Genomic DNA, 19928 nt, shown 5'->3' on the forward strand with positions numbered 1-19928 from the left:
CTTTTGGAGGGGAAGGACAGCAGCGGCAGGAAGGGTAAGAAAGGGTTTTTAGTATCAGCTCTCAGCTACTGTTCTGACCTCTTGGGCTTTTAACTCTGCATTTGGCGCTATGTTTCTTATTTAATAAGACTGTCACATCTACATATGTATATGTGTGTATGTAGTATGTGAGGGGTTGGTGATGTGTGTGTATGTGTGGTGTGTGTGTAGTATGTGAGGGGTTGATTGGTGGTGTTGTTGGTGTGGGTGTGTTGGGGGTGTGGTGTCCGTGGAGTGTCTATGTGTTGGTGTATGTGAGACATGGCTTTTCTGCAGTCGGGAACTCTCACCTCTCTTGCCTTGACCTCCTGACCACTACCACAACCAGCTGAGATCTTCCAAATACATGCTATTTTTAGAAGCTGCCCTATCCATTACTGGGAGGAGGAAGGTATTGAGTCCAAAATATGATTTTTTTTTTTTTTTTAAGACAGCATAGGGTCTCTATGCAGCCCTGGCTTTCCTGGAACTCACTCTATAGACCAGGCTGGCCTCAAACTCACAGAGATCAGCTTACCTCTGCCTCCTGAGTGCTGGGATTAAAGGCGTGTGCCACCATGCCAAAGTATTATTTTATCTAATTCTTTTAGTTCTATGAATGTCTATGAATTCTGAAGTTATTTTTGGATTGAAACTAATATGGTCTTTTTTTCTTTTAAAAAAAATGGTGGGTTTTTTGTTTGTTTGTTTGTTTGTTTGTTTCCTTTAAAAAAAGAGAAAACTGGGCTGGAGAGATGGCTCAGAAGATAAGAGCACTGACTACTCTTCCAGAGGTCCTGAGTTCAATTCCCAGCAACCACATGGTGGCTCACAACCATCTGTAGCAAGATCTGGTGCCCTCTTCTGGCCTGCAGTCATGCATGCTGTATACATAATAAATAAATAAATCTTTTTTTTTTTTTTTTAAAAGAGGATACTAATTGGTAAACATTAGGTGTTCTTCATGGAATAACATTGTCAATGACTTCTTCAAAAAAAAGAAGGGGTTGGGGATTTAGCTCAGTGGTAGATTGCTTGCCTAGCAAGTGCAAGGCCCTAGGTTCAGTCCTCAGCTCTGGCAAAAAAAAAAAAAAAAAAAAAAAAAAAGAAATCATTTTATCACAATATTGTCCCCCCCCCTTTTTTTTCCCTTTCCTTTTTCAATTTGTATCTCTCCTTTTCTTGCCCCTGCCTCACTTAAGTTTGTTTGCTTGGCTGTTTGAAATTTATTTATTTATTTAACATCACCGGGCTTGGTTGTATACTTCTTTAATTCCAGCACTTAGGAAACAGAGGCTGGCAGATCTCTGTGACTTCCAGCCAGGGCTACAGAGTGAGACCACATCTCCAAAAGCTTTATTTTTCTATTTATGTTGGGAGATGGGCATGTATGTCAAAGTGGCAATGTCTGTGGAGGGCAGAGGAGAACTCAGAGCAGGAGTTGGTGTCCCAAGGACAGAATTTAGGGTGTCAGCCCTGGTGACAAGCACCTTTACCGAGCCATCTCAACAACTGGGATTTGTTTTTTTGAAGGAGTTTCGTACAACCTATGCTAACCTAAAAGACACCGTGTACCTGGTTCCTATGGCCTCCACTTCTGGAATATTAGGATTGCAGGTGGCCCTCAGGTAGGTGTGCTCCTACTTTTGCTAAGTATATTGTGTTCAGTTTCCCTCCATCCTATTTTGTACCCAAGATAATCAACATTTCAACCACAGCATACCTGTCACCAAAACTGCTCCTCTTAGGATCGCTAATGAGTCAGACATGGAGACTGGTCCTGCATGTCTGTAAGGCCATCTGGGAGATGGAGGCAGAAGAATAAAGGGTTCAAGAGCATCCTTTGCTGCATGTTTAGTTTGAGGCCAGCTTGTGATACATAACATACCCCCCACACACACAACACACACACACAGAATAATCACTAATGAAACAAAAATCTCACATTATCCCCAGGTGGCTGAGTCCAAAGCCAAATCTGGTCTTTTCACTATGAGGAAATCAGTCAATCCATAATGAAAATAATTCTAAGTCATACATTAAGCACTGACTGCTCTTCCAGAGGTCCTGAGTTCAATTCCCAGCAACCACATGATGGCTCACAACCATCTGTAATGAGATCTAGTGCCCTCTTCTGGCCTGCAGGGATACATGCTGCATACATAATAAATAAATAAATCTAAAAAAAAAAAAAATCTCAAAAGCCAGGTGTGGTGGCTCACTCCTTTAATCCTAGCACTTGAGAGGCAGATGCAAGTAGATCTCTGTGAGTTCAAGGCCAGCCTGGTCTACAGAGTGAGTTTCAGGATAGCCAGAGCTAATAAGCCCTGTCTTGAAAAACTATATATGCTCAATTAGCAGAAATGATAATGATGTTTAATGTTTAACTCCCTTGGACAAACATTACATCTTTACAGATGTTAACGTGACTCTGTTCTCCTGAAGGCTGCTGATTCTGGATGCATGGGGATATTTGACCTCCTCTGCTGCATATATATTACCAGCATACCTTCCACACCTTCCCAGTATCCTTTCTAGTAATCAAGGTTCATAAGGCCCGCTCACCTTTCTGCTAAGAATCAGAAGTCTAAGCTGCCGGCGGAGTACCCTGAAGCCTTCCTTCTCTAGTGACCACCGATGTCACAGTGGGTCCCTGGTATGGTGGTGTGGTGGTGGTGGTGGTGGTGGTGGTGGTGGGGTGTGTGTGTATTTGAAGAACCTAGACTTTCATTGACTGGAGAACCACCCAAGGCGGGTTCAAAATAGGATGATAGGATTCATTGGTTTATCATCATTTGTTTTTATGGTTGTTCCCTGTAGGAGCCGCCATTCTAAGATGGCGCTGACTTCCTGACAGCTTTGCTGTAAACAACTCCATATTTGGCTGTGCTTGCTGGGCTGCGCACCTCGAGGCTTGCGCATGCGCGTATATGGTAATTTGGCCTTATGTCCTCAGCCTATCCCGTGGCTCCCCGTGCTTGCATTCTGGTGGGATCCAATCACAGATTGACCCGTTCGCTTGGTTTGCTATATAAGCAGCTGCCTTTTGGTTCTTGGGGCCCCTCACCTCCCGCTCTCCCTCAATCAAGAGGCGCTCCAATAAAGTGTGATCTGAGAAGAATCCTCGAATGGGGGTCGTTCTTCCTCGCTGGTCAAGGAGCTTGCCGCAGTTCCCTCCAGAAAACAACAAATTCTTGGAAAAATCTGGAACACAAACTTGAGACTGGTTCAGGATTTGATAGGATCATGAGGACTCTAATCATCATATTACTTTAGTGAGTGTAGGGCCCTGGCCCCTTGTGTATCCTGCATTTGGGCGTTAACAGCTTAGATGCAAGATTGTAAACATCAGAAGTCAACTTCTGCCCTCCGGGGTTCCCCCAATGTGCTGTAAGCCTGTATTTAAGACCTCCTTCCTCTTTCAATGAACTGCATTCGGCATTCTGCTGAGGCAAATGACCCGCTGTCTCTTGTCTCTGTGTTTTGATCCACAGCCCCTCGCTCGGACACGGTGAACGGGTGGTGGTAGCGCGGGTGCTCATCTTTGTCCCTCCCTCCCTCCCTCTCTTTGCTTTTGAGAGGCAGGGAGGTAGAGAGGCAAAATGGCTAAGTCTGATTGCCTGTGTTCAGTCCCTGGAATCCAAGTGGTGGAAGGAGAGAACCAACTCTCATCTGCTGTCCCCTGAATGCCACACATGCACCGAGGCACATGTGCACACACACAAACACACACATAAAATAAGTGAATAAAAGTTTTAAAAATACTGACAGATTTGCCTACTATTCAAGTCCTTATAGCTATAATACCTGACAGACTGGAAGAGGGAAAGAGTTAATTGCGCGCGCGCGTGTGTGTGTGTGTGTGTGTGTGTGTGTGTATGTGTGTGTGTGTGTTTAAAATTCTTCAAAGCAACACTGATGATAGAAGGTGGCTTTCATTCACCAAGAGACTTGGATAAAGACATTTACAGGAGTGCCGGGCAGCAGTGGTACATGTCTTTAATCCCAGCACTCTGTGAGTTTGAGGCCAGCCTGGTCTACAGAGTGAGATCCAGGATAGGTACCAAAACTATACAGAGAAATCCTGTCTCGATAAACAAACAAACAAAAAACACAAACAAACAAACAGACATTCACAGCAGCTCCCCAACATGGCCAAGACTACAGATAACTAATAGAAGTGCAGACACATAAATTGGACTATACACACTCAATGAAATATCACACAATTTTCTAGGAGTGGTAGTGTCTGCCTGCAACAACAGTATTAGAGGCAGAGTCAGGGAATCATGGGATCTAACCCAGATTGGGCTACGGACTAAGTTCCAAGCCAGTGTACACTAAACAGTGAGACTGTCACAAAAGGAAGCCGACAAGCCAGGTGTTGTGGCACACGTTTTTAAATTCCAGCATTTAGGAGGCAGAGGCAGGCAGATCTCAGTGAGTTTATAGCTAGCCTGGTCTACATAGTGAGTTCCAGGCCAGTGTGGGCTATGTAGACCCCTTGGGGGCAGAGAGACAGAACGAGAATTTACTTCCTAGGTGGTGGCATATAGCTAACACCAGTACTTGTGAGGTAGAGTCAGAAGCATCAGGGGTTCAAACCAGCTTTGGCTACATAATGAGTTTGAAGGCCGCCTAGGCTACACAAGAAACTAGAGGGAGGGAGAGGAAGGAAGGGAGGGGAGGAAGGAAGGGAGACGGGGTAGTGGGGGAAGGAAACTATACAGCAATTTAAAAAGTAAGCAAGTAAGCTGACAGGTGATGGTGCACGCATGTAATTCTAGCACTGTAGAGGTGGGAGCGAGAGAGCATCAGATCAGGTCAGCCGTGGTTACACAGCCTGTGCTATATGAGATCCATGTTAAAAAAAAAAAAAAAGGCAAAACCTAGAAAATAATGACTACCTTACAACATAGATGACTCTCACTGGCATAATGGACCCTGTTAAGACAGTAAACCCATTATCTGTCCCAGAGTCTTCTAGAATGTTTTTACAGCCAAGTCTAGAGATAAAGTCTATGTGCCCTCCCCTTGATTCCAGAGAGACTATCTCAACACACAGAAGGTGGTAGATATGAGGCAGTATTACCTAAGGCTAGACCATAAAGTCTTGCTCTTTCACCTTGCTCTCAGGATGGTCCTCTCTTAGAAGGAGCCACCATGCTGTATGGAAACCCAAGCAGCTCAGGAAAGACCCACATGCATGAGCAGTAAGCCTGAGTAAGCTGCACTGCTGTAGCTGGCCCGCTCACCAAGAGCAGCACACACACTTGTCCACCACATCCCTTCCTGATCTGTCCATTCCAAAATGGGTAATTCGCTTTCTTCCCAGCTGCATGTTCTCCTCATCTCCAAATACATAAGCAACTTATGATGCTTAAAGAACAGGCATGGTGGACACATCTGCAATCCTAGCCTTTGGGAAGTGGGAGAAGGGGATCAAGAAGGTCAAGGCCAGCCTGGGCTACCCAGTGAGCTACTGGACAACCTGGGCTACAAACTGAGACCCTGCTTCACAAAACAACAAAGACTGGGAGCTGGAGAGATGGCTCAGTAGTTAAGCAAATATATTGCTTTTGCAGAGGACCCAAGTTTGATTCCCAGATATATTATAAATTATGAAAGGTTAACGTCTCTAAAATATAAACTCTTACAAATGACCAAAAAAAAAAAAAAAAAAAACATGTAAAAGCTCACATCAACGAAGGCGAGAGGATAGGGATGTCACAACGTTACTTTAAAAATTCAAAGTTAAGGAATTCCAATGAGTGTCATGTGTGGTGGCCCGTGCCTTCAATCCCAGCACTCAGGAGGCAGAGGCAGGAAGATCTCTGAGTTCAAGGCCAGCCTGGTCTACACAGCTGTTCCAGAACAGCCAGGGCTGTTACACAGAGAAACCCTATCTTGAAAAACGAAAGAGGAGGGTTGGGGAATTAGCTCAGGGGTAGAGCAGTGGCCTAGCAAGAGCAAGGCCCTGGGTTCGATCCTCAGGTCAAAAGAAAAAAAAAAACAAAATGAGGAGAGGGTGAGGGCAGAGGGAGAGAGAGGCAGAGGGGTGGGGCTGGAGAGATGGCTCAGAGGTTAAGAGCACTGGGTTCAATTCCCAGCACTCAAATGGCTGCTGACGACTGTAATTCCAGTCCGAGGGAATGTGATGCTCTCTTATGGTCCTCCTCAAGCACAGCACATATGTGGTGCACACACATTGCAAGGAAAATACTGATAAACATAAAAATACATAATTTTAAAAAAGATTTATGAGAGCTGGGAAGTGGTAGTGCACGCCTTTGATCTCAGCACTCAGGAGGTAGAGGCAGATGAATCTCTGTGAGTTCGAGGCCCGTCTGGTCTACAAAGTGAGTTCCAGGACAGGCTCCAAAGCTACATATAGAAATTCTGTCTCAAAAAACAAAACAAAACTATATATTGTGTATTTTGCCTACATGTATGCTCACCATATGTGTGTGGTACCTGCAGAGGTCAGAGGAAGTATCAGATCCCGTGAACTGACTTAGAGGAGGCTGGAAGCCACCATGTGGGTACTGGGAACCAGACTCAGGCCCTGTGCAACAAGTGCTCTGAATAGCCAAGACATCATTCAAGCCCTAAACAGATAAATCTTAGAAAATACAAAGTAGTCACAAGGGATGTCCTGTGCGCCCCCCAACCTCTCTCTACTTGATTCTGCCTTTCCCTCCTAACAACTCAGACCCCAGGTACTGAGCTAGCTGACCACAGACTGAATCTTCTGAAACCCTGACTTCAAATAGCAAGATGTAAGGTACCAGTAAGCCATGAGCCATGTGACAACTTATAGACTAATAGAAATGGGTTAATTTAAGATATAAGAACTAGATAATAAGAAGCCTGCCACAGCCATACAGTTTATAAGTAATATAAGTCTCTGTGTATTTACTTGGGTTTGAGCACCTCCAGGAGCCAGGTGGACACAGAAAAACTCCAACTACATTGGAAGACCCCCTGAGATTGGAGTTTCAGACAGGTTTGAGCCTTCATGTGGTTGCTGGGAATTGAACCTGGGTCTTCTGGGAAAGCAGTCGGTGCTCTTAACTGCTGAATCAGCTCTCCACTCCCCTAGCCTGGCTTTGAAAAAATTATTATATACTTTATTTAGAGAGGTTTGGGGGAAGCGTGGGTGTGCATCTCATGGAGCCTGTATGAAGTTCAGAGGATAACATGTAAGAATTGACTCTTTCCTTCCTCCATGTTTGTCCCAGAGATCAACCTCAAGTCTTCAGGCTTGGCAGTGTTTTTACCTGAGCCATCTTAAGGGCCTATGCTTAGCTTTTTAACCATAGATTCTGGGGACCAAGCCCTCACACATGCAGCAAGCAGTATATTGACCAAGCTATCTCCCAGCCCATTCACCTGTTTGAATGTCTGGTTTCCTCCTTTACTGATTAAAAAAAAAAAAAAAAGAAAAGAAAAGAAAAAGAGCTCCCCCAAGTAGATCCACTTTCTGTAAGTAGTGCTTTAAAAAACAGACAGACAGACAGACAGACAGACAGACAAAACTGTCAGGGGTTGGAGAGATGGCTCAGAGTTTAAGAGCATTAGCTGCGCAACCAGAGGTCTTGAATTCAATTTGCAGCACCCACATGGTGGCTCACAACCATCTATACATACTGGCAGGATACTGTGTGCATAAAAAAATTAAAAAAAAAAAAACAACAACACTGGACTGGGGTTGCTCTCCAATTTCCACCCATGCATATCCTATATACCTATACATGCTCAAAGAATGCAAAGATTTCAAAAATGCATTCATTTAAAAGTCATTTCATGGCTGAGGATGACCTTGAACTTCTGATCCTCCTGTTCTACCTCTGAGGTGTTGGGTCACAGATGTGCACCTCCAGACCCAGTTTATTCACTGCTGGTGTGGTTGGTGCTGGGATCAACCCTCCAGCATGCTGGGCAAGTAAGTACTCTACCAAGCTGCATCCATGAACCTTAATCCACTGTCAACTGTTATGTCCTCCAGTCATGTAATTCAGAGCTGGCAGAATGGGAAGAACCAAACTGGTGGATTTTGTTTCTTTTTTGTTTTGTTTTGGAGGCAGGGGTTTCTCTGAGTAGTCATGGCTGTCCTGGAACTCACAGAGATCTGCCTCCCGAGGGCTGGGATCAAAGGTGTGCACCACCACTGCCCGGCTTGTTCTTGATTTGTGCTGTCATTTGGAAATGATTTTTCTTGTCCTAAGTTTGGTACCCCTGTGGTGATGCTGAGGTGGCATGTCAGTAAGAGGTTAGACCTAGGTGACCGGGTCTCATTTGGGTATTGTCCTTCCCTCCCGCCCTTCTCCTCTTTCCTTTTCTGTTTGAGGCAGGGTATCACCGTGAAGCCCAAATGGCCTGGAGGTTACTATATAACCCAGACTAGACTCAAACTTGTCCCAGTCCTCTTTCCTGCCTTTCTGGTAGCAACAGTCTATAGTTACAGCCACTCAGGAAGCTGAGGCAAGATCAAAGTTGAAGGCCAGCATGGGCAATTTAGTGAGCTGTATATCAAAATAAAAAGTAAAATATGACTGGAGTTCAATTCCTTCCTATCACCCTCAAAAAAACTAAAGAAAACTAACTACTTATGGGGTAACAGTACTCTGAGCAAATGTATCCTCTGGATTCATGTTTTGTTTATTTGTTTTGGTTTTCCGAAAGGGTTTCTCTGTGTAGCTCTGGATGTCCTGGAACTCACTCTGTAGCCCAGGCTGGCCTCGAACTCATAGAGATCCGCCTGCCTCTGGCTCCTGACTGCTGGGATTAAAGGCCTGTGCCTCCAATGCCCAGATGGATTCATGTTTTTAGTAATAACGGTCTGATAGGAGCTAGGCATGGTGATGCATACCTGTAATCCCTACACACGGGAGGCGGGGGTAGGATAAGGAATTCCAGGACATGTCAGTTACTTATCAAATCCCAGGCCAGTCTGGGGCCATAGAAGACCCTGTTTTAACAGGCTTTGAGAATGACTAAAAGCAGAGTACCAAAATTTGTAGGATAAAGATTCCTTGGCCCAGGTGGTGGAGTGACTATCAACCGGAAGGTTTAGGCAGGGGAGTAACTGCAGGAAGACCCGGATCAGGAATTACAAGGAAGATGGAAACGGGTGCTAGACTGTTAGCAACTAGTTTTCTGGTGGGTAGGGAGGTTGTGCCATCCTCTCATTCAGAGAACCACAATGTAAGGAATATTCTGGAATCAGAAGTCTTTATTTATATAGCTCAAAGTGTGCCAGCAGCACACTCCTGTAATTCCAGCACTTAGAAGGTAGGACAGCTTGGTCTACATAGGGAATTCAAGACCAGTATGTCCCCAACAAAACACTCCTTTAATCCCTACACTAGAAGGGTTCCAGGCCAGGCAAGGCTACTCCTAGAAACCCCATCCAATATCTGTAGTCCAGTCAGCTTTACAGAAGGAGGTGGAGTGGGAACAGGTCCATTAGGTGTGTTCTGTATGAACAGGGGCTGGAAACAAAGGGCAAAGCAAAAGGTGGCCGCTCTGCCCTGGTGCAATGAAGTCTTGAAGGCTGATGACTGGGAACTAGCTGCCTATGGCTCTCCAGGAGAGTGATGGTCACACTGATCTCCTTGTGAAGTTCATCATGGGATGAACTTCAGAAAGACTGGGGAAGAGCCAAGAACATGGAAAGGCCTCCAGTTAACCCACATAAGTAGTACTGCTCTTCTTGATGGGTGTTTTATGTTTGGCCTCAAACTGGCTATCTACTGGAGGGTCACCTTTACTTATGTTCACCCTGGCTCTGCCTGAGAGTGGGAAGTATACACTGCCACACCAGGTATGTGCAGTGGTGGGGGATGAATCTAGAATGCTGTGCACATGGACACTACACTCACTATCTTTATTCCTAGCCCCAAAGCCAGGACTTAGGGAGACTGCTAAAAGCTCAATGGGAATGAACAAAAGGGGAAGAATAAGCTTGTGACATGACATATACATTTAGAATCTTTATTTCAAAACAGAAACTACAGTAACATTAATAGAAAGTATATATGGAAATATTCACAACCTGGCCATTGACAAATGGAAAAATTCTACCCAGCATTACTGCCAGCTCACTGAGGAGCAGAAGAGGTAAGTTAGAGCCACCTTTCCCAGCAAAGGCTCTCTTCATAGCTTTATGAGTTTTTACCCCAAGTCTCAATGACCATGAGGAGTAATGAACAGGTACTGAAACTGAGTACTGAAATAATGTCATATGCAAAGGTTTGCCTAAAGGGTCTGGAATGTGTAAGCACCAAGAGGGACAGAGGGATTCAGTGACCGATGGGAAAGAGGGGTCATCAGGGCCATCTCCATTAATGAACTTAGTGGAGAATGAGGGGATGGTGGTGGAGGGATCCGTGACAACCCACGTCAGGTGGGAATCTCGGCATTCCTCAACACACTACAATGCCATGCTTCTTAGTCCCTTTAAAGAAATCCTCCCTCCCTCTCCACACACCTGGGTCTTCAGGTGCCCTGACCTCACACTTTTCTGATTCCCATCATCCCTCTCAGCTAGAGTGAGGCGGGGCCTTCCATCCTCAACCTCAAGGAAGCACCCCTCTCCAACAAGGACAGGGAGCCAGATGTGGACTCTAATCCTGGTGCAAACCTCACCCAGCAGACAGAGGCACTGCTGCTCACATACACAGGGATGAGTTTCCATAAAGAGAGCTCCAGGAGCAAAGGAAGTGGGCACTTAACAGCGGAGCAAAGTGCCGGTGCACATACATTCACATCCTCAATCGGGCCACACTGCACCATTACTCACACTGTCCCTAATGTGTCCAGCAGAGTCAAGGTCCCTCGGGCACTTAGCACAGTATCACAGGAACATGGTAACATGGGTAGCCCGAGAGCGTAACAGACATAGATGAGCATGCCATGACCACAGAGCAACAAGGTACTCAAAACAAGGAAATTAATAATCATTCAGGAAAAACCCTCTCCCAGAGCTGAGGTAAGTCCAAGCTAGCTATGAATCCCTTTAAACCAAAATAAAACAAAACCAACACATAAAATCTCTTAAGAAACAAAATTGAAATAAGAAATGCCTATGGAAAACTACTGCATTTAAGTTTCTCGTTTCTATGGCTCGCTCACCAGTGAGTGGGGGAGTAGGGATGAGCAAAGGAAAAGAAACTGTTAGTTCATCAGGACAGGAAGGAGGTGTTTGGCCCAGGGGAAGGAGAGGCATTCTGCTAGCCTTCCCTTCTCTGGACTCCATTCAAAAGGCCACCAACACCACTAACTCCAAAACCCGCCTTTGTAATAAGCAGAGATTTCAAGTAACACTACATAAAAACTATAATCTGAAAAGGCCCACAGTGAACCGTGGGCCTTTCCCTACAGGCACCCACTCTTCTGAGAAAGAACCTCGAAGAGTCTGTCTAGAATGGAAGCATCTCACATGCAACCATTAAAGTCTGTTCTCTGTTCACACCACACCAGCACCCCTCCAGCACCAAACTTTCTCTCCTCTAGAACCTCTCTCTAAACACCTCCCTCCAACCTAATTTCCTTACTCTTTCATTATTTGGTAAAATTACACTTAAAAAAATAAATATTTATGCAATAAAACCTGAAGATAAAATAAATAAAACTCGAGTTACTTAGCTGTGCAGAGCTCTAACAAGTGAGGGGGGTTCTCATTTAATCCCCATGCCGCCCCCCCCAAACACTAGGTGTGAAGAGTGTTTCCTGGCAAGCTGAGGTTGGGGGGCCGGGGCTGCACCCCATTCCTGCTCCCTAGGTGAGAAGGGGATCTTAGAACCTAAGCCGCCCCCTCCTGACATGAAGGTAGGTTCACTCAATCTCTTCCAGTAAGATTACAAGAGAAATAGCCAAGAAAGGAAACAGTTAACAAGCCATTGGTGATCCGACTAACCCCAGCAATGGGTGCATCTGAGTGTTCACGGAGTGTGTGGGGTAAGAAAAGGATCAGTTAGCAGCGTTCAGAAGCAGTCCCGGTTCATCCTGATGAGGTCTCCCCACTTCGAGGAGGTTGCTTTCCATGTTGGAGGGAGGTGAAGGAGGTCCGCCTCAGGCATTGCCAGGGGTCTCCTTGACAGGCTGCATGCTGTTCATCTCCATCGCAGAGGTCTTCCCAGCCTGTGCCTGGCCCTCGAAGGCACGAGCAATGTCCTCGAAAGTCCTGCCTTTGGTCTCAGGGACTTTGAAGAAGGTGAAGATTAGGAAGACAATGAGGAAGGCAGCGAAGATGATGAAGACGTAGGGTCCCAAGAGGGCCTAGGAGACGGAGAAGAAGGCAGCTGACTATCTTATGGTTATCTGGCCTTCAGCAACAGCTCTTCCATACTGAATGGAACGGCACTGTGTCTCCCTGCGACCCCTTCTATCGTTTATAGTCATTCCAACTAGCTTCTCAAACACCTGAGGATGTTGTTTTGTTTCTGATTTTTGAGACAGGGCCTCACTTTGCAGTTCTGGATGTCCTGGAACTCACTCTGTAAGACCAGGCTGACCTTAAACTCAGAGATCTGCTTACCTCTGCCTCCTGAGTGCTAGGATTAAAGGCTTGTGCTGAGGCTGGAGACATGTCTCAGCGGTTAAGATGTCTCACTGACTGCTCTTCCAGAGGACCCAGGCTCTGTTATTCTCAACACCCAGAAGGCACTACCTATGAGCTAGGCACACATATGGTGCACAGACATACATGCAGGCAGAACACCTATACACATAAAATAATTATTAAAAAAAAAAGAAAGAAAAAAAAGTGTGCCACCACACCTGGCCCTTCTGAGGATTTTGATCTTAAGACATTTGTCCATATAAGGTTTAAAATCCAGGCTTCTAGAAAGAGCCATAGGAACAGGTTATGCTTTATGTAACAAGTCAGCTCCAGGCCGTCCTTCAGATCACCAAGCCTCTAGTTTAGGAGCACTCTGTTATCAGTGCTAACTGAAATGACTCTAACGTGGGGCTTGGGAGGACTGCGCTGCTGTTCAGAACCAGAATTATATGCTCGTACCGTCTCAGGTCCTGAAAGTTTCTCGTTGTTTTGCCCTCATTGTAGCCTAGGCTGGCCTCAACTTCATACTGCCTCCCACCACATGTGCTGGGATTGCAGACATGAACCACCATGCCTCCTGGCTCGCCCTTCACCTCTCCAGTTTCCTTGCGGGAAATCTGGTGTAAAGTTCTTGACACACCATCTTCCCTGGAGATGCACCACTAAGGTGCATCCATCTCAAGTGTGTTGACTTACGTAGGCTAGTTTGTAATAGATGATGCTTGAGTTTAAATTTACTTACAGCAGCCGAGGGGAAGAACATTCCAACCAGAAAGTTAGAGGTCCAGTTAGAACAGCCAGCCACTGCCACGGCAGCCGGGCGGGGGCCCTGGCTAAAGAGTTCAGCCACAATAAACCAGGGAATGGGGCCTGGTCCAATCTCAAAGAAGGCCACATAAACCAAGATAGCCACAATACAGACAAAGCTCATGGCATCATACTTATCCTGTAAGAGAAGAAAACAAAGCCAAGTCCGGTTAAGAAGGCAGCATTGGCATAGGTTCTGGTTTTGGACCTGTTGTATAAAGTGGTCTACCTGAGAGTCAAAAATCTAATACTGCTGAATCCCAGCTACTCCATCCCACTCATTTGGTACCAAGACCACCAGTTCAACATCTGTAAAATGGAACTACAAGACAATTTTTGCAATTTTTTTTTTCAAGACAATGTTTCTCTGTGTAGCCTTAGCTGTCCTATAACTTGATCTGCAGAGAACAGTGGCCTTGAATTTAGAGATTCACCTGCCTCTGCCTCCCCCTCGCTGGGATCAATGGCATGCGCCACCACACCTTGCAGACGACCTCCTGCCTTTGCTAAGCTTGGGATTACAGGTGTACACTACTACCAATGTCTGACCTTCAAGAGCACTGTTAGGAATTGAACAGACAGGGTCTGTAAAATGGCTCAGTGCATAAAGGTGCCTGCCATCAAGTCTGAGGACCTGACTCCGGTGCCCCAGACCCACATGATGGAAAGTAATTGGAGGATTAGGAATTCAAGGTCATCCTTAGCTACAAAAGACCTTTCCTAAGCATCAGACAACGCATCTTATTATAAGCCTTATTACATGCACACAAGGATATCAGTTTACCAATCTCTGAAGGTGCACCTTTAATAAAACTTTTGGGCATCTCCAATTTGACTTTACTTCCGGGTCATCACCTGCAGCCTCTGGAACCCCATCCCTTCCACCACTACAAGTGCACTCACCTTTAGTAACAAAGAGACGGTCATGATGACGGAGCAAACAGCCATACCTCCCAGGCCAATCATGTGCAGGGTTCTCCTCCCCGCCCTCTCCACCAGGAACAGCTAGAAGACAAGACATGGCCCATCTCACCACCATGCTGTGTGAAGGGATTCTAATGCTTCAGCCATATCTCCAGGTACCCGGTCCTTCCACACCTCCCCTTTCCCATCCATTCCATGTTGCCGCAATTCTTTCTCTCCGGGGAATGAAAAACAAAACGAAATGAAAAAGGTTTAACTAGATGTGGGATGTTGAAAGATAGGCAAGTTTATGTGCATGTTTGTCGAACACTTGTAGGAAGAACTCTTGTTCCCCTCATCCCCCATCCCAACTTCCCAACTTACAGAAACTACAGTGAAGATGGTATTAACCACACCGGCTCCAATCGTAGCATAGATTGGCTCCTGGACACCTGCATCCTTAAAGATTCCTGTTGAGTAATAGAATACCTGGAAGGAGAGAAAAACTGCATCACTGATTGCACCCCAGAATACTGGGGTTCTTGGCCAATGCATTAGCTCTGGACCTCTCCCAGTTATCCAAGTCTAGCTAGTGTTTCCTTTTGTTGTTGTTGTTGTTGTTTGTTTTTGTTTTGTTTTTTTGAGACAGGGTTTCTCTGTGTAGCTTTGTGCCTTTCCTGGAACTCACTTGGTAGCCCAGGCTGGCCTCGAACTCACAGAGATCTCTGCCTCCCGAGTGCTGGGATTAAAGGCGTGTGCCACCACCGCCCGGCGTGTTTCCTTCTTCTACTGTTTATCCCCATTACTCAGTTTACTTTCTTGGGCAGGGAGGGGAGTGCAACATCTTACTCCATAGCCCCCCATCTCCAGTGCTGGGATCACAGGAACTCCTCACCATGCCCACCCAGCTCACTCACCTATGCCTTCTTTGTTCAACTTTAGAGATTTAAGTCCTAGTTTCTCTTTTGTCAATTCCTAATCCTCCTGCCTCAGCTTCACTAGTGATCAATATTTGATGTGTGTCCCCACACTCACCTTTGCCTTTACATCATCTTAATTATTATGCAGGGCATGGTGGCACACATCTTTAATCCCAGCCAGCACCAGGAGGCTGGGGCAGGAGAATCTGTTGAGTTCAAGCCAGACTGGTCTATAGAATGAGACAAAGCCTCAAATGCAGGGAAAAAAAGGGAAAACTCGGGTTGGAGATTTAGCTCAGTGGTAGAGCACTTGCCTAGCAAGGCCCTGGGTTTGATCCTCAGCTCAAAAAAAAAAAAAGGAAAACCCATAAAACAGCAACAAAACCCAAAGGCTGGTGACACAGCTCACTAACAGAGCCCTTACACCCACAGGTCCTGAGAGAGGATATATCACTTGCTCAAAAACAGGTTGATAAAGTAATTTCTAAACCTTCTGTAGACTGGACTTCCTTTTTTGTTGTTTTTCCATGTAGTTCTGGCTGTCTTGGAATGATGTAGACCAGGGCTGGCCTTGAACTCACAAAGATCCACCTGCCTCTGCCTCCTGAGTGCTGGCATTAAAAGGCGTGCGCCGCCGCCACCACCACCTGGCCTGACTTTACTTTTTAACAAGTCGAGGCCACTTTCAGAACAGACTCTTGGGAGGGCAGACTCAGGAAACCCCCACCCTGCAGTTTGGGGTAGAGTACACCCAGACAAAATCTGCTGGGAGCCATCCTAGTACAGTGACCACCTTGCTCCAGCTTTTGAGTAACTACATTCTACAGACACATGCCAACCTGCCAACAAGATCAGGCCGTTTCAGGAGAACATTGCTGCCTCCCCCCCCCCCCCCCCCCCCCCCCCCCCCGGCCCCACGGCGGACACTCACAGCGTTGATCCCAGAGAACTGCTGGGACAGCTGGAGGACCACGGAGATGAGGAGCGGCTGGTGGTAGTTAGACGACCTGAAGAGTTCCAGCACGGTGACCTGCTTCTCCTGCGCCATCCTGGTGCTCTCGTCTTTCATCTCCTGTATCTCCTGGGCTACATCCTGGGTACCCCACAGCTGCTGGAGGACTGCGAGAAGAAGGCAAAAGGAATAAAGATACTGTGTCCCCCTGTCCCCCATCCCACCACCCAACTGTTGCCTGCTGTCAGTCAGCAGGCAAGGCAGCACAAGATGAATGCATCTACAGCTGCTGTGGATATCGCTCTGTGTAAATAAAGTTCTGATTGGCCAGTGGCCAGGCAGGAAGTATAGGTGGGACAAGAGAGAAGAGAATTCTGGGAAGTAGAAGGCTGGGGGGAGACACCACTAGCCGCCGCCATGAGAAGCAACATATAAAGACACTGGTAAGCCACGAGCCATGTGGCAAAGTATAGACTAACAGAAATGGGTTAATTTAAGATAAAAGAAATAGATAACAAGAAGCCTGCCACAGCCATACAGTTTCTAAAAATGTAAGTCTCTGTGCACATGGAGAAGCAGAAAAGGGGGATGACAGGTGAGGAGTACTCACTCTCCTTAGCACGCTCTTCCTCCCTTTTGTTAATGAGCAAGAATCTCGGGCTTTCGGGGCAAAACGGAAGGGCTGCGCTTTGTAGGATAGCTGGAATGATGGTTAAGCCCAACAGCCCAGGCCACAGCTCTTCAGAGCCCAAGATGAAGTCCAAACCAAAGACCTAGAAAGAAGCCAAAGAGAACACTAAACCCCAATCATACTTCCCAAGCCATAGATTCACTATTTAAAAAACAAAAAAGAAAGGAAAAAAAAAAAGATCACTTATCCTTTTACCACACATAGAAAAGAGAAAACAAATTGTTTCTTTTCTTTTCTGGGCCCTGCCTGCAACATTAGCCACCATATGAACTATAGTAATAGTATCTGAAACATACACATATAAATACATCATTGAACACAGCCAGATCCTGAGTGGCTTCACCTACATCATTCACAAAGCACAGAGCCAGCATTCATTAAATATGTAAAACTGTAAGGTACCTGAGCCACCAGGATCCCAACAACGATGCCCAGCTGGTTTAGTGTGCCAAAGGCACCCCGGAGGGCGGTGGGAGACACCTCTCCAATGTACATAGGCACAAAGCCCGTGCAGAGTCCACAGAAGATGCCAATAATCAAACGACCCAGGATCAGCATTTCCACAGACTCAGCTATCTTGGAGAAGCCCATAAGGCAGCCACCAGTGATGGCCAACAGGTTGACCAGAAGCATTGAATTGCGCCTGCGAGGTTAATCAAAGACAAAGTGTAGTTAGCCAGGAAAGAGGCTCCAGTCTCTCCTTTCCTCATGGCCTTGCTCTTCTACAGCCTCTGTAGGTACAAATCTCTTTCCCTTTGTTCCTGTGGCCTTGTGTATTTGAGGGAAACATGTCACCACTGAGCTACACCCCACAGCTTTTCTTTCTTGTAGAAGAAAAAGTTTATTACTGTGTGTGTATGTGTGTCCAGGTGCCAGTATGCCGCAGCACACATGTGGAGCTCAGAGAACAACATTATGGATGGAATTGGTTCTTTCCACCTTTATGAGGATTCCAAAGACTGAACTCAGGTCATCAGGCTTCTTGACACAGGCCACCATGCCAGTCCCTTTCTATCACCATTTATCATAGAATTGATATGGTAATGATAGCAGGATATGTAGGACAATTTTTTTTATCATTTCACTGAAAAGAATACTCTCAGATGGTAGTTAGTCTCAGCTCTGAGTAGTTACAGGCTAGACTAATTAGTATTGATAGCTGATAGGGAACGAACTAATAAAGCTTTATGTGCTACACCGTGGTCAAGCCACCGACACTACTGGAAAAAAATGTCAAAGATTAACACTGGTAAGCGTCAGCAGCTGAGAGCCTGCGACTTTTTGAGACAGGGTCTCTCTATGCAGTTCTGGTTAGCCTGGAACTCAGATCTACCTGCATTGGCCTCCTGAGCATCACCACGCCCAGTGAACCTGGGATTCCCAATTCCAATAGACCAGTGGATTCCCAAGGGAGCTGGGAAGAATTTTCATACATGAGTCCTACCTCTAGGGACCCAGTTAATTGGTTAATTGGCTGTAATAGGACACAGCACTAGGATTCCTAAAGGCCCCCTTAGGGGATCCTAAATGTGCACCCAAGGTGCACAAATTCCATTAAGAAGAAAAAACAAATTAAGAGGTTGAGTAATTTTTTTTTGTTGTTGTTGTTTTGTTTTGTTTTTCAAGACAGGGTTTCTCTGTGTAGCTTTGCGCCTGTCCTGGAACTCGCTTTGGAGACCAGGCTGGCCTCAAACTCACAGCGATCTGCCTGCCTTCACCTCCTGAGTGCTGGGATTACAGGCATGCGCCACCACCACCCAGCGTAATTTTTAAAAAAGTAACTTAAAAAAACAAACAAACAAACAAACAAACAAACAAAAACCCCAAAACTCTCAGCCAGGTGGTGGTGGCACATGCCTTTAATCCCAGCATTTGGGAGGCAGAGACAGGCGGATCTTTCTGAGTTCGAGGCCAGCCTGGTCTATAGCTTGAGTTCCAGGACAGCCAGGGCTACACACAGAGAAACCTAGTCTCAAACAAAACAAAACCAAACCAACAAAACCAAAATAATAGCTAAACATTATCCAACAATAGAAGGCTTTGCTAATTACCTTAAATTCAATTTGTGTATCTAGAATAGCTAATGTGTGTGACAAGATGTGTGCTACAGTGTCTGTGGAGGTCAGAGGTCAGCTCAGAGGTACGGAGGTCGGGTCTCTGCTTCCTATGCCTCCTGAGTGTTGCTGGGCCTGTGTGCTTGTGCTCCTATGCCCAGTGGGTAGGGTATATAGTTTATCAATGGTTTCTTTTTCAGTCAATTCCTGAATGTATATGATCAAGATATTTTACTATTTTATTCAACTTTCTCTTTGGGGGGAAAAATCAGTTGCCATTTTCCACAAGTCAAGGATTACAAAAAGTATTCATTTTATAAAATACAAAAGACTTGCAAGAAACCTGCAAAAATATTCCGACCTTAAAGGAATTCAGGAAAGTGCCATAGCTGACCTCACTATGGCAAAATCAAACTAGCCTAAGTGGAACCTCAGAGGCCAAGCGTTCACAGAGCACACATCTCTAGAAAGGCCAGCTGGAGCATCGCAGGGCAGCGGGCCTCCAAGGGCAGCCACATTCCAGGCCAGGGGGACTAGCTTTCCTGGAGTATGACTGGAGTGTTCTCGTGCGGGTGCATCACCTCCAGGATCCAATCCTCTGCCTGTCTTCATTTAAGCAGTACAGTCCCTGCCCAGTACCTGCCAAAGCGGTTGACAAAGAGTCCAACAGAAAAAGAGCCAATCATGCCACCAACGGAGAAGATGGCCACACACAAGGACCAGAGGGTGGTCAGCAGCACCTCACTTGGTAGGTCTTCTAGCCTTTCTTCCAAAGTGTAGTTCAGAAAGTCCTTTATGATCTGCAGGATAAAATGCACAAGGGGGGACAGACCATTGCATCTGGATGGGAACATTGGACAAGTACCAGGGTGGCTTCCTCCCTCAGGACAGGAGCATGAGGGAGCCAAGGCACTGGCTTTGAAAAGGACAATTCTGGGGCATCACCCTAAACATACAGTAGGTGGCAGCACAAATGTTCAACAGTGCAACCCACCCAGTCACAACTTCCCAGGATCTT

At 46.0% G+C, this 19928-nt stretch overlaps 1 protein-coding gene across 3 annotated transcripts in view; it reads right to left on the bottom strand.

The window, feature by feature from the left end:
* Positions 1–10000: 10000 nt before the first annotated feature.
* LOC118579881 (solute carrier family 2, facilitated glucose transporter member 3) overlaps positions 10001–19928 on the bottom strand; it is a 66281-nt gene continuing 56353 nt past the window's right edge. For all 3 annotated transcript variants that reach the window (XM_036181655.1, XM_036181654.1, XM_036181656.1), the window contains 8 exons: positions 19550–19710; positions 17259–17499; positions 16776–16938; positions 16145–16332; positions 14678–14782; positions 14294–14395; positions 13326–13529; positions 10001–12300 (listed from right to left, as the gene is read on the bottom strand). In XM_036181655.1, coding sequence (XP_036037548.1) covers positions 12094–12300; positions 13326–13529; positions 14294–14395; positions 14678–14782; positions 16145–16332; positions 16776–16938; positions 17259–17499; positions 19550–19710 — 1371 coding nt within the window. In that variant the 3' untranslated portion in view covers positions 10001–12093. The remainder of the gene's footprint in view (positions 12301–13325; positions 13530–14293; positions 14396–14677; positions 14783–16144; positions 16333–16775; positions 16939–17258; positions 17500–19549; positions 19711–19928) is intronic.

This window comes from Onychomys torridus, chromosome 3, assembly GCF_903995425.1.
Source record: "Onychomys torridus chromosome 3, mOncTor1.1, whole genome shotgun sequence".
In the NCBI taxonomy this organism is placed as follows: domain Eukaryota; kingdom Metazoa; phylum Chordata; class Mammalia; order Rodentia; family Cricetidae; genus Onychomys; species Onychomys torridus.